This window comes from Rhinatrema bivittatum, chromosome 18, assembly GCF_901001135.1.
Source record: "Rhinatrema bivittatum chromosome 18, aRhiBiv1.1, whole genome shotgun sequence".
NCBI classification, from domain to species: domain Eukaryota; kingdom Metazoa; phylum Chordata; class Amphibia; order Gymnophiona; family Rhinatrematidae; genus Rhinatrema; species Rhinatrema bivittatum.
The window spans coordinates 44922164-44936190 of NC_042632.1; the positions used below are offsets into that span (position 1 = coordinate 44922164).

The 14027-nt window shown below is 43.1% G+C and overlaps 1 protein-coding gene across 3 annotated transcripts in view; it reads right to left on the reverse strand.

Annotated features, from left to right (window-relative positions):
- Positions 1–14027, reverse strand: part of MYOT (myotilin) — a 28887-nt gene that overhangs the window by 4588 nt on the left and 10272 nt on the right. For all 3 annotated transcript variants that reach the window (XM_029583700.1, XM_029583699.1, XM_029583701.1), the window contains 6 exons: positions 10498–11091; positions 7943–8087; positions 7406–7507; positions 5503–5549; positions 1446–1575; positions 1021–1228 (listed from right to left, as the gene is read on the reverse strand). In XM_029583700.1, the coding sequence (XP_029439560.1) occupies positions 1021–1228; positions 1446–1575; positions 5503–5549; positions 7406–7507; positions 7943–8087; positions 10498–11091 (1226 nt within the window). The remainder of the gene's footprint in view (positions 1–1020; positions 1229–1445; positions 1576–5502; positions 5550–7405; positions 7508–7942; positions 8088–10497; positions 11092–14027) is intronic.

Genomic DNA, 14027 nt, shown 5'->3' on the forward strand with positions numbered 1-14027 from the left:
CCACTCCCTCTCTCCGTCCTGGGAAGTCGATACTAAGGATTATGTTTTCAGAAGTGATTGATGATGCTGAATGTCCAAAATCCCACTAACACATAACTAGATTAGTGTAAATGTCTCTCATGCTTAGGGTTGCCAACTGGCTCCAGATTTTCAGGACAGACCGATCCAGTCCTGATTTTCCCCCGTTGCATGCAAAGACTTTTAGTCTTGTTTTTCTAAGGAACTACAAGTGCCCATATGCGATGGGGTAAAACCAGGACTGGATCAACCTGTCCTGAAAATTCGCAGCCAGTTGGCAACCTTATTCGTGGTACCCGTTGAGAAAGGTGTAATGCCAGAGACGGACAGCTTCCAATGTACAAAACCTTAATGAAAGAATAAAAGCCATGCAAGAAAGCCATGACACAGAGCCTCATGAATCACTGCGCACCTAGGGAGCTGGCGTAATCCTCCAACACGTTTGAGTACATTTCCTGCTGGTTCAAGTGAGTAAAAGAATTAAATTGCACAATCTCCAGTGGCTGGCTGGATTTCTGACATTCCTGCTAGTGGTCTCTATGATGTGAACTAGGCAGATCTGCCAGTTCTCAGTAAACGCCATCATAGATTGTTCTGTAGGTTAAAAACTAAAAAAGAAAAGTTTGAGATCTTACAAGTATTTCTGCTACAGATTTATTTTTCTTTAATAAAATAGTAATAGCTTGTGGTATCGAAAATCTTAGCAGGATTAGTCATCAGAAAGCCAGGGTGTACTTTGCCTGTTCTGGCTGACAATGCAATTCACTTCGGGGTATCGTGTTTTTCTGTTGCCATTATTAACAGGGCTAAAGGGTCAATGATGGTATTTCTCTTTGTGAACCGAAGGCCTCCAGTCACTGAACAAGGTTGCATTTGTGTCACTCCTGCTCTGGGCTAGAATCCTTGTAATCAGCAGAAAGAGGTCTCCTTGCTCCAGTTTGCAAGCCCAGCACCCGCTGTAGCCCGGCTGCTGCGTATATTCATCGGGGCAAGATGACTCACCGAGCACATCAAGGTGCATCCTGAACTTGGCATGTCCAGCACGGTTAGACGCTATGCATTCGTACAGTCCTGCATCGTGGGCTCGAACTACTTCAAAGATAAAGGAATGAAACCCCTTTTCGGATACTATCATCTTATGAAAGTCATCGGGATGGACCAATCTTCCATTTAGGTACCAGCTGACATCTGGAGTTGGGAGGCCACTGACCTTTAGAAAACAAAATCAGATAAGCTCACGAGAAAATGAATGTAAAATATGTATTATTAATAATTCATATTCATAGCGCTATGGATGAGCATTCTAGACAGGTATCCATGCATCTGAAATCCATGAATGTGTCCTTGAGAGAGGAAAATATTACATAGTTTTCTCTCCCCGAAATGGTAAAAATATCTGGGTCAAGCTGAATAAACTTTAGTTTTACTTTAAAGTCTATCCTGCAGAATCTTCCCTCTTCAACTGCCAAATCTTCTGGGACTTGCACGAATCGTGGGGGGAAAAACCTTTCCTGGATTGATCCGTGTTCATTTTCTTCTCTGGAAGATGGTCGGCTCCTGTAAAATATGCACAGAAAGGACATCACACACCAGGATGCACCTGTGCCTTCTCATGCCAAACCCCAGCTGCCAGAACAGCCTCAGGACGTAGCTCCCTTCGATGCACTGGGGAAGTTACTTTTTTTTCACGTTACTGTAAATGCTCTTTATTTTCTTTATTTAATTCAGTCTCTTACACATTTTTCCATAAAGCTCACAATAAAGCAAGGCAGCTCTGGCCTTACTGTAGGTTAGTGTGTGTGTGTGCGTGCTATTTTTTATACTAAGAACTTTTCAGCAATGGGGCGTCCAAGGGGGTATGAGTTAAGTCAATGATGCCTAGGAGGATTAGGGGGCATTCCATGAAGTTAGCAAGTAGCACATTTAAGACTAATCGGAGAAAATTCTTTTTCACTCAACGCACAATAAAGCTCTGGAATTTGTTGCCAGAGGATGTGGTTAGTACAGTTAGTGTAGCTGGGTTCAAAAAAGGTTTGGATACGTTCTTGGAAGAGAAGTCCATTAACTGCTATTAATCAAGTTTACTTAAGGAATAGCCACTGCTATTAATTGCATCAGTAGCATGGGATCTTCTAGGTGTTTGGGTAATTGCCAGCTTCTTGTGGCCTGGTTTGGCCTCTGTTGGAAACAGGATGCTGGGCTTGATGGACCCTTGGTCTGACCCAGCATGGCAATTTCTTATGTTCTAAAGGGAAATGGTTTTGGGAGGGGGGAGGGATATAAAAGTGCTTTGCAGGAGGTTCGAAAGACAGCTCATGAATTCGTAGCCTGGAGCCAAGGAATCTGGTTTGGTTGGTCAGGATGGACAACAAGGAGTTGCGCCTTTCATAGAGTTCCAGTTTTGGGATAAGCAGGAGAGGAGGAACTCTTCAGCGAGTTGCACAAGTGACTTGAGATATGCTAAGAATAGCTGTTAAGCTGTTTTCCAAACAGCAATCGGGAAAACAGCTCATGGTTCTCGGCATTTCCCAAGTTGCTTGTGCAAACATTCAACTTGACTCCCAGAAGCACTACATTCCTCCCACGGGCCTTCTGCTGCCTAGCCTAGAGGGGAAAGAAAAGTATAGAGTTCTTCCTGAAAATCCTGAATGTTCTCACAAACTGGCAGGCTGGCTCAGGATAAATCTTACCAATGTACAAAAATTGTTCCTAGTGCCAAAATCTAATTGGACCATCATAATAAGCATTACCGGTCAACCGACCTTCTTTGCTTTATCCAGACTCATCGGTCCTTACAATGATCACTTCTTCCTTTTTTTTTTTTAAACCTTTTTTGTTGCATATAAAATCTTTTTGAAATATATGTACACAAACTTATCTAATGTGCTCCCATCAACTAACGCTCTCTTGATTCTCCCGACGCGCCGACGAGGGAGAATCATTCCGAACCTTCTGTCCAAACCGAAGAAAGTTTACTTGAAAGACTGGAAACGTTCAGCAGATAGAAGAGAATGCTGGGGGGGGGGATCTGTATCCGTTGTATCTGCTGAAGTTTGCCAGTTTTTCAAATACCTTTTCTTCCGTTTGAACACAACTTTCGGAACTTACTGCTTTTTCTTTTGGACCGAGAAACCCTTTCAGTGGCCCTGCGGGGAGTATTCCTGACTCCATTCCAAGGAATCTGAGATTCCCCTACCCTGTGTGAGAGGTCCAGTGCTCTCCAGGGCCCCACCCCCTTCACTGAGGTGGGGTTTGCACGGGGAACAAGTAAAATATAAATACAGCCCATTTACATGAAAATAACATCCACAGACTTCAACGCTTACATAACCACATCAATGCTGCACATCAAGGTGCATATATGTAACTGCCGCATATTTACATAAAACATCTCACTACCACACATAAGTTAAAAGAAAGTGGATCTAGTGATATTTGTTTTGGAAAACTGAGATCCTTGAATTGTTCATATGCGGTTGTACTTTGGCTTTCAAGTTCTATCTGGTTTTTTTTTTTTTTTTGGACTTTAAGAGTGAAACTGGAAGAGGAATCTTGGGACGCGTTTTTTGTCCTGAAATGACGTGATTTGATAATGAGGTCAGCACCCCGTAAGAATCTCCCTAAACCCTGCATTCCACTGCTGTGATCTTTATTATCGGAGGGTTATGTTTAACATTTGCCTGATTTATTGAGGTTCTTCCATCATCTTCCCCCACTCAAAAATGCATGCCTTGGTTTCGTCTGGTTTTGGTTTTTTTTTTTTGCCTTTTTAGTATAGAATTTATTAATTGCACTGCAGAAAGATAGAGGAGGCAGAATTCTGGCAAGCATTCCATATTCTGACTGGCTGAATGGGCCAAGAACGGCTGTTAATTACTTTCAAATGCCGATTTTCTTCTAGCAGTCCACAACGTCTTTGCAGAAAAGGAAGAGTTAAAACTCATTTTAAGTGTTACATGACCACATAAAACCATACTAAAAAAAAAACAAAAAAACCAGTCATCCAGGTTCAACAAATCCAATTTAGTCTTGGTGGATTCATAAGAAGTCTTTCTAGGCATGGGAAGAGCAATTTTGAAACCCCCTGTGGGGCTTGCAGTTCTATGGTGGGAGAGGGGTACCATAAGCTCATTTTCAAAGGATAGCTCTTCGGCGAGAATCCCCTTTGAAAATTTGGCCAGCAAGCACATATCTAACAAATGCACAAACGTGCGCACAAAACAAATGGTGTGCGCATACATCTACTGTGTTCCCGCGTTGGTGTATACCATTCATTGTGCGTCCATTCGTTAGATTCGTGCTTAGACGTGAAAAGAAACGAATGGACTCACAAATGCACATTCCTGCTCTGCACCTGCACGGGAACTTTCAAAATGAAATCTGTGTGAGTACTTTCACTCCCCTTACTCTCTCTTCCCCATTTTTTCTTTTGGTTTTTTTTATTTGTGCAGCTAAAAGTATGGCAAATGTAAATAGCATACTTACTCTTTCTGCACTAAGGGGAGTGGGGCAATAATCAAACTGCATTTTCACATGTATTTTACCTGCACAAAAATGTTTGACTGATTACTGAGGGGTAGATTTTAGAAAAGTACGCCCGCGCGTACTTTTGTTCGTGCACCAGGTGCAAACAAAAGTACACCGGATTTTATAAAATCCGGGGTCAGGGTCGGTGCGCGCAAGGGGGTGCACGTTTGTGCACCTTGCACGCGCCAAGCCCTGCGCGCACTGCCAGTTCCCTCCGAGGCCGCTCCGAAATCGGAGCGGCCTCAGAGGGAACTTTCCTTCGGCCTCCCCCCCCCCACCTTCCTCTCCCGTCCCCCTACCTTCCTCTCCCTTCCCCTACCTAACCCACCCCCCCCAGCCCTATCTACACCCCCCTACCTTTATCGCGAAAGTTATGCCTGCCCGATTCCCCGGCCTGGGAGCGATTTAGGAGGCCTCTGCCACGCCCCCGAAACGCCCCTGGGCCAGAACCATGCCCCCCCCCCCCCCAAATGTCGCACCGCCCCCCGGCACGCCCCCGACATGCCCCCCTAGCAAAGCCCCGGGACTTAACGCGCGTCCCGGGGCTTGCACACGCCGCCGAGCCTATGCAAAATAGGCTCGGCGCGCGCAGGGGGGGGTTTTGAATGTCAAGAAAATGCCCTTTTTACTCAGTAAATATAACAGTTTTACTTGTCTTTACTGAATAATTTAAAGGGGGCAGAATAGATTCTTTAACTGAAAGTCTTTCTGGAGATCTCAAGCAACCTCAGGCCTCCTGTTCTTTTTATAGCTTTGCTAGAGAGGTCGTGCATGCCTGCGTGGAAGGGAAGGGAGTAGTGTTACTGCAGCCGGCAGGGCTATGGTTATGCCAGAAGCACGGTGCTTTCCAGCTGGCACAGCCCATAGTCAGCAAGTAATGAGAGACTGGAAACTGCTGTGCCGAACCAAGGAGAGTAGCCACGCGACCCGCGATTGCTTGAGATGAAAAAGGATTACCTGATCTGGGTCGTATGAACTTGCAGTCTTGAATTCTCTGAGTTTTTCTGCAATAAAATGTATAGGGTTTTAGATATAGCAATACACGTATCTAACTTACCAGCTATCTGGAGAATGCAGGCAGTTAAAATCCAGCACTTTGCAAATAGCCTGCCAAGTATTCAAGCATTACACGAGGGGCATGCAGTTGTAGCGGTTTCTTTCCATTTGGTCTTTCCTATGTCTTTTACCCGTTTAATGTTCACATTTTACTTTGTGCTAAATTGTTTCCACTTTTAACATACGTTAAACTGTTCTGTGTGTGCTAAAACTTGGAAACGACAGAAAAAGATTTGTTTTTGTTTTATTTGCTTGAAGACTTTAGAGTGTGATGTCGGTCTTTTGTGCCGCTTTCAAATGACAGCACATCCCCTGCATGAACACTAGCAGTGCTTTATTTGGGACCTGATCCCTGCAAATGACGTATGGATTCCCCAGCAAATTCAGCAAGCTTCTCCCTTTATTTTGCAAGTGACTATTCAGCCATATGCAAGAGATGTCACGATGATTATGCTTCTAAGTATATCCCGGCTTTGGTTACGTTGACATTATTTCAGATCCCAGAGGCATTTTGGAAAAGAAACAGAAAACCATTTCTGTGTTAAATATTTTCATGGGAAGAGAATGGGTACAGAATGCCCTTTTAACAAAGTAAGAATAGAAGTTAGGTCACTCGTACACAGTCAGTCCTGTGCCTCACCTAATCACAAGCTGAAAAAATGTTTCCACTGTTACATCAGTGTAACATCTAAGCAGTCAGATAATCCACAGATAATCAGCGCTATAAATGGACCCAGGAATGTATTCTAATACTCGGGAACCTTAAAATAAATTTAAAACATTACACCAAATACGCTGATCACCAAGTAACATCAGTTGGAAATAGTACCTAGCCCTGTGGAACTTAGGGCATGACTAATTACTTGTAGAACTAGTTATTACATAGAAACAGAGAAAATTACTGAAGACGAGGACCATAGGGTCCATCTAATCTACCCCAATTTAATTCTTATTTTTATTGCCTTTCGCCCCAGTGGATCTCTGCCTTCCCCTTCACCACTTCATAAACCACAGATCCTCTGTATTCTTAGCTCACGAATTCTTGAACACATGGGATCCTAGTGCCATTGGGTTTCTTTTGTTTTTGTTTTTTTTTAACAAAGCTTTTCTCAGTTACCTTCATTTGTACTTCATCAGTAGTAAGATACTAGGGTACCAGCACCTTCAGCGTTCTCCCCTGCACGCTTCTTACTGGGAAAAACATTCCATGTGTAGACTAGCAAAGTGAGGGATGGGCATTTTGATGCAACACTGTGTGTGTGTGTGTGTTTGGGGGGGGGGGGTAGATTAAAAAGGGCTGACATTGGGGGGGGGGGAAGGAGTGTGGAAGGGAAGAAGGAGGCTGCTGGGCCCGATATGAATGGGCTGGAATGGGCCCTGGCTCATTAAAGGGAGGTAGGGGGTCTCCAGAAGAGGAAGTGGTGTTAGGGGGTGGAGCTACTGTGGCCACATGGGGCTCTTCAAAGTGGGGGACCCTGGGTGGTCGCCCCAATTCTCTGCAGCACCGTGCACCCTACAAGCCTCGCCAGCATTGAAAGTGCAGCCACGTCTGAGGTGGAGCGCCACTAAAGATCCAGGAATGAGATGGATTCAGATCTGTAAAGGACGTTCTCCAGAGTTCTGTGGGATTTTGTGCTTTCCCTGATGGAGCTCCCTACCCAAGCCACTTCTCTTCCACACAGTACAGTAGGGAAAGCAGGAATTAGACCAAGAAAGTAGCCTTAAACTTCGGCACAGGGGTGGTATTGTTGGCAATTTAGAAACACAGAGATGACGGCAGAGGAGAACCCACGTTTGTTTTTACCTGAGAATCCTGCACGTTTTCTGCATTTTGAACGTCAAACACAGATGCGGCGTTTTCTGGTCCCAGCAGCCTGCGAGCCATTCGTTCCTCATACGTTAATCGCTTGTGGGAGATCAAAGCAGAAACACGTAAACTCTCAGAACGTGCCCCCCTGGTGCTTCTGTCCTCTCACTCAGCACTTGGGGGCTCCCTGCAGCCAACACGGTAAAGCAATGCATCCCATAGCCTCGGGAGGGGGGGGTCATGACCTTTGCTGAGCCCCACAAATGGGATCCTATTCTCTTTCAGTGAGCTCCTACTCTATCCTGTACAGCTCCCCTCTCCCACTCCACTGCAGGATTACTTCTGAGTCGTTTGAAGATGGTAGGGCCACACGCTAAATACCACGATGACGCAATAGTTTAAAGGACTTAGAAGCCTTCCAAAAGGCACGCCGAGATATCTGCCTGTTTACGGAAGGAAATCGGACTTTTTAAATAGGATCAGCCGGGCTGCAGATCTTCTTTGGCACTGTCACGTGTCCAGGAATGCTCTCACCTGATTCCCATTATGCAGAAGGTTGTCTTTTAACCGCAGCTTCCTTTCAAGGTCTTGAATCAGGGCATCTTTTGTTCCTTGTATCTCTTGATCTGAAGTCTGTTGGGCTGGTGTAGGCATTTTCTTGTATACCGACTTTGGATAACTATAATAAAACAGGGTTTTGTTTTACTGTGAGACCCATTACTCCCTGCGGATATTTTAACATGAAGTCAATTACATGTGATATTGTACGTTGATCAAAACACCCTATTTTTGAATCTAAACTAATATTTGGGGCGGGAATATTTCAAAAGCCATTTCTACAAGTAAAAAACAGCATTTTAAAAACAGAAATGAAGGTTCTTGAAAATTGCCTTCCCCCTTCCCCTGTGAGTAAAAGTACTTTTACCCAGGGCAAATCATGGGGGTGGGAAGAGGCAAGTAAACATGGGGGTTTTCACTGTGCCTGCATTTGTGCCTGCTCCAAAGAAGATACAAATGTATGCAGGTACTCCAAATCCTGCAGATACCTAAAATATCTCCCCCAGAATGGACATAAGTTTAAGGCATGGTCCGGAAAAAACCTTTAGAACAGAGATGGACAACTCTGGTCTCGAGAGCCACAAACAGGCCTGCTTTTCAGGCAATCCATAATGAACATGCTAGCGGTAGATTTGCATGCCCTGACCTCCACTGTATACAGATGGAGCTCATGCATATTCATTGTGGCTATCCTGAAAACCCACAGCTGTTTGTGGATCTTGAGAACCAGAGTTGGAAGAGCGACAGGACACCGCAATGTCTAAAGTTAGAACAGGGCCTCCCAAACCTGTCAGGCTTTCAGGATATCCGCAGTGAATATACATGAGCTACCTTTGCATACCATGGAGACTCAGTATATGCAAATTTATCTCATGCATATTCACTGGGGATATCCCGAAACCAGGACAAGTTTGGGAAGTCCCAGGTTAAAATTGTCCTTCTGTCAGGAAAAACAGAAAGAGGATTGAGAGAACTCAAGTTTTTAACTTGTAAATAGAAAGCCCCCGCCGAGACTTCAACCTAGGTTATTATGCATTTGTTCAGCAATTCAAGAGAGTCAGAATGCTCATGAAAGTTGAGCAAGTGCTCAGTAAGAAAAAGTGAAAGACTTCGGTGGCGGCGTGACTGCCTATAGATTTAAATCAAGTTTCTACGTCCAGCTATGCAACCAGTACCTGCGTTTCTTCAAGGCAGAAATGAAAGAGAAATGCATTGTTTTCTCTGTTTACAATAAACCTAAGCTAAAGTAAACTGAAGCAAATCTGGTACAGTACTGTCATTTCAGTTCTGATCTGAGAGACCCTCCTTGCCCATCTGTTATAAAGCTGAATGTTGTGTGCATAGTATAATTGCTCATTATTACTCAAAAGAGACACTATTACACCAGACGATTAAACAAAGGCAGCTGCAAAGGCCAAACAGTGTTAAAACTGTGGTGGAGGGAAAACATCTGTGCAAGTGATCTTCCGTGACTCTGTGAGGGATCATGAAACATCTGCTAAATTCAAAATGAGGTTCTCTTTTTTTGTGAATGGCAAACCTCTTCACCCTCTAGATCTCCATTTTTGCAAATACATCTAAAGATTCTTAACAGGTAGCAAATCAAAGAACTTGTATTATGGTAAAACTTCTCTTTCCGTGGTTTGTTTGTTTTTTTTGACTGATGTATGGTTCTGTTATGGTAAATTAGGATCTCAAACATCTCTTGTTACATCCTGTGATGATAAATGCCTGCAGAGAGATTGTAGACACATGAAAGGCAGGCTACCTGAACAGGTAAAGCCAGCAAAACTGTGCATAATGCATAAGGATCTGCTTTCCTTGTTCCTTAACACTGATTTAGGTTTTTAGCGTGAAATCTGATTGGTAGATGGCTGTGGTTTCATGTGCAGTACAGAGTTGAAGTCACATTATTTTCTTCAAAATGATTGTATTGCATTTCCCCAGTCAACAGTTTCTATTCTGTTGGATGAGGAATCATAGCTGTAACAAGTGATGACCTTCTTCTTGTGTTAGTCGCGTTTCCTTTATTACTGTACTCGGTGAAAGTCCAGGAATAAAGGTGGAAGGCCCTTAGCATTGCCAAAGCTTAAAATTAGGCTAAAATTTTAATAAATTGCTTAAACAATGTGTAGTGGGCAATATGCCACATTTACAACCTGCTCTAGTACAATGTCTTCTCCTAGATCAGGGTTTCTCAAACCTGTCCTGGGGACCCCACAGCCAGTTGGGTTTTCAGGATTTCCACAATGAATATGCATGAGATAAATTTGCATATCATGGAGCTGTGGTTTATGCAAATTTCTCATGCATTTTCATTGGGGATATCCTGAAAACCCGACTGGCTGGGCGGTCCCCAGGATAGGTTTGGGTAGCTCTGTCCTAGATTAAAGCACAGAGTCCAATTGAGGAGATATGTAAAGGTGAAAAGATTTGCATGGGCTGTGGCACTAATATTCACGCCTGCTTGTCTGTTGACGGTGGTCCTGTTAGGAATTAAATCAAAAGGTCCAACATTCTTTCATGCTTACCTTGATTCCAGCATAGCAGGAGCTTTGTAGTTGTTGCTATGTTCAGGATGTGAAGGTAACACGGAGCTCAGGAAGACTGCAGGTGACTGGCTGTGAGGGAGCGAGATCTGACCGCGAGAGGTGTTTGTAGAGGCGCACGTAGGGCTAGAGGGAGATGGGCACCCAGGTTTGTTGGTGGAGCTAACTGGAGGCGATGAAAGAGATCCCAGGGAGCTCACCGATGAAGAAGACGGAGAAAACTTCTGCCTACTGGAGTTCTGAGGGTGGATTACGATGGAAGACTGCTTGAGTGGTCTGCTTGCACATTTTGCCGCTCCTGCTCCTTGGGGCTGGAGTTGCGTGGGACCTGTAGGCTGTGACTGGATAAAATACTTAGGACGTTCGTAATTAAACATGCTTGGTTGATACATGGAAGAAACTGAAGGGAGACTGGTAACACTCATATCAGTTGGTTCTAGATTGCCTTTGTCTGTACCAGTATGTGAAAGTGGTCTTTGAGAAGTGGGAGCCTGGTAGAAGTCCGTGGGATACTTTTTTTGTCTCTCTAAGTTGGGTGTTTGGAACTCAAAATCTCTGTCTTGAAAATCTGCAGGCCTGTAAAGAAAACAGAAACAGTTCTGAGACAGTTGAAGTAACTCCTACAACATGGATATTTTTTTAATTTGGCAAGGTGGTGAATTCGGCATACGTGTTGAGTATACTGCAGCTGTTTGCTTTCTATGTGTATAGCACTATTAGAAGTGCGCAGCTGTACAGAGATACACCTGTGTGAAGATTACACTTTAAATCAACAAGCTTACAACCTACAGCATACAACCAATCACAAAATATCACAACTCAAAAAAACAAAGTCTATTACCAAATAATAACATAACTTATCAAGTAATTGTTGATTGCAAATACTTTTATGGTTCCTCAACCATTTTTTTCCATCTCATGAATGCAAAACAGGGACAGAAACAGGGTTTGGGTTGTGTTTACTATGAAAATAAAGCTGTTATTTTAATCAGGAGCATCACCAGGCTAAACTGCAGCCTGGGTGGTTGGGGGCTCTGAGCTTTTTGTGCTGCCTTTGGATGCGCTTGGCACCAGCTCCTGGGTCCTGCTATAAATCTAAAACATTGTGACTTATGTCACTAGGGGTAAGATATAATTATTCAGTTGTTGAGTTGTTTTCTTTTTTTTTATTGATGGCCCTACATATGCAAAGGGTGCAGACAATCGTGCTTCGCCATGAATTTACACTGGGGCTACAAGGCGCAGAGTAGGAATAAAAATAAAGGACGGCAGCACAGAGTGCGTAGAACTGAAAGGCAAACAGACAGGAACAGATATCATAAAAACCCTTTCCCCAAATTTCTTCCACATGGGAATATAAAGCAGCCAAACATTTTATTTATAGACTAATCAATTAATTCTAATGCAAATAAAATCATAAAGTCCACGCCCCCCACCCCCACCCCCCACCCTCGCTGTAGACACAGATAGGGGTGGGGAAAAGCCTTAGCAAATCAAGCCCCAAGATTCCCTTTTTATTGTTGGGGTTGTTTTTTTTTTTACTTGTCAAAAATAAACTTTATTGAAGAAAGAAGGATAACAAACAAACAAAGGATATTGGCTGTATATCGTAGAAAAAGAAGTATCCCTTGTGATAGGACACATGGAATGAAAGAAAACACACACATTCGGTTATGGTTTTCTTCTAATTACCGAAAAACTCATCGATTTTTTTTTTTTTTTTTTTTTCTTTCCCGTGTGCCTCCTGATTAGCTGATCACACCATTATAAATCCATGTGAATCACTTCCTCTTACCAGAACCACATATCAGTATCACATGGAAAACTCAGGAAGGAGGATTGGGAAAAAAAAAAAGTTTCTCTTGTCACAATACAATTTTTTTTTTAATCATGAAAATGTAATAAAATATATACTAGGATGAAAAAGACTCATAAAGTAGTGATATGAAGCAATCGAGATGCTGAATTGAGCTATCAATAATCATGTACTAAATATTTTTCCCCATGGACACAAAGACCTGTCAGTGCATCTGCCCCATCTGCTGCTAATCCAGGCTCGGTCATAAAATGGTCCATTTTGACTGCGGTGGAAGACCGAAAATGTTTTCAGTGTGATGTAAACCACAAAAAAAATAATGGTCCCGTCATGATACCGACAAAATATTGTCTCTACTAATCATCGTGTATAAAACAGGACTTTCCGCCAACACACCAGAAAAACAATTTTACCAGAAGAAAACAAGCTTCCCAGAAAACACAACCTTTTCTTGCATTTTACTGCAAACTGAAATTGTGGAAACTACCTAGGAATTTCCAGCCAGAGATTCCAATTCCCCCCATGTGTGAGTGATCCAACCTTTGGATGACATCCAAAACATTACAATCTGTAGCGGGTGTAGGCTACACTTCATTAAAATCACTTTCATTTTGTCTCTGTAATTTTTTTTTTTTTTTTTCTGAAACTATCCGCTTTATTTTCTAGACTTTTGATAGATTAGCAACGACTTTGCATAGAAAAGTGTCGAAAAGCATGAGCAATTGTTTGCACGGAGTGATCGTATTGTAACTGAATAGCTAAAACCACATTCACCCCGAGGACAAATGAAAACACAGGGCTTCATTCACACATTATAAGGCCAGAGAAGAGAACAGGGGCTGTACAGCCTGCGCGGCAAATAAAAATATTTGTCATTCAAAGCTGAAGCAGAGGCAAATAGGAAAAAAACTGTGCATTTAATGAGGCTTATCAGGCCCATCCTGCTCTGAGCTGAGGAATTCATTATCTGTCTCACTTCCCAGGTCAAGAGCCTCATTACCTCTACTGTCTCTGGACATGCAAAGTCACTTGGTTGACATCAGTCCCCTATAGAAAAAGATGGGGGGAAAACCACACTGAGCATGCTCTGCTCCATGATGTCAGCACGATCTAAGGGCGAGAAGGCAAAACCACCTGCTCACACATTTATTGCCACACCGCTAAAACACTTACTTAGCCCACCTCCACAGAACGCAGCGGGGCAAAGCCCAGAACTAACACACATTTATTTATTTATAATACTTCTACTCTGCCTGTATATATGTTAAAAAAAAAGAAAACCCTAAGAACATGCCATACTGGGTCAGACCAAGGGTCCATCAAGCCTAGCATCCTGTTTCCAACAGTGGCCAATCCAGGCCACAAGTACCTGGCAAGTACCCAAAAACTAAGTCTATTCCATGTTACCGCTGCTAGTAATAGCGGTGGCTAATTTCTAAGTCAACTTAATTAATAGCAGGTAATGGAGTTCTCCTCCAAGAACTTATTAAAAAGCAAACATTACCATCCTTGGCTTGGGAGACTATCAAGCATCACATGGAAAGCGAGCAAGCAAACACCAGTCTCTACCGTTAGTTTTTTATGAAGAGGTGTCCTGGTCATAAAGGGAATCGTAGAAAAAGGAAACAATTTTGGCACCGGCTGACTTCCATGATTTTTCACGGATGGAAAAGAAAAGAAAAAAACCAAAACTTGT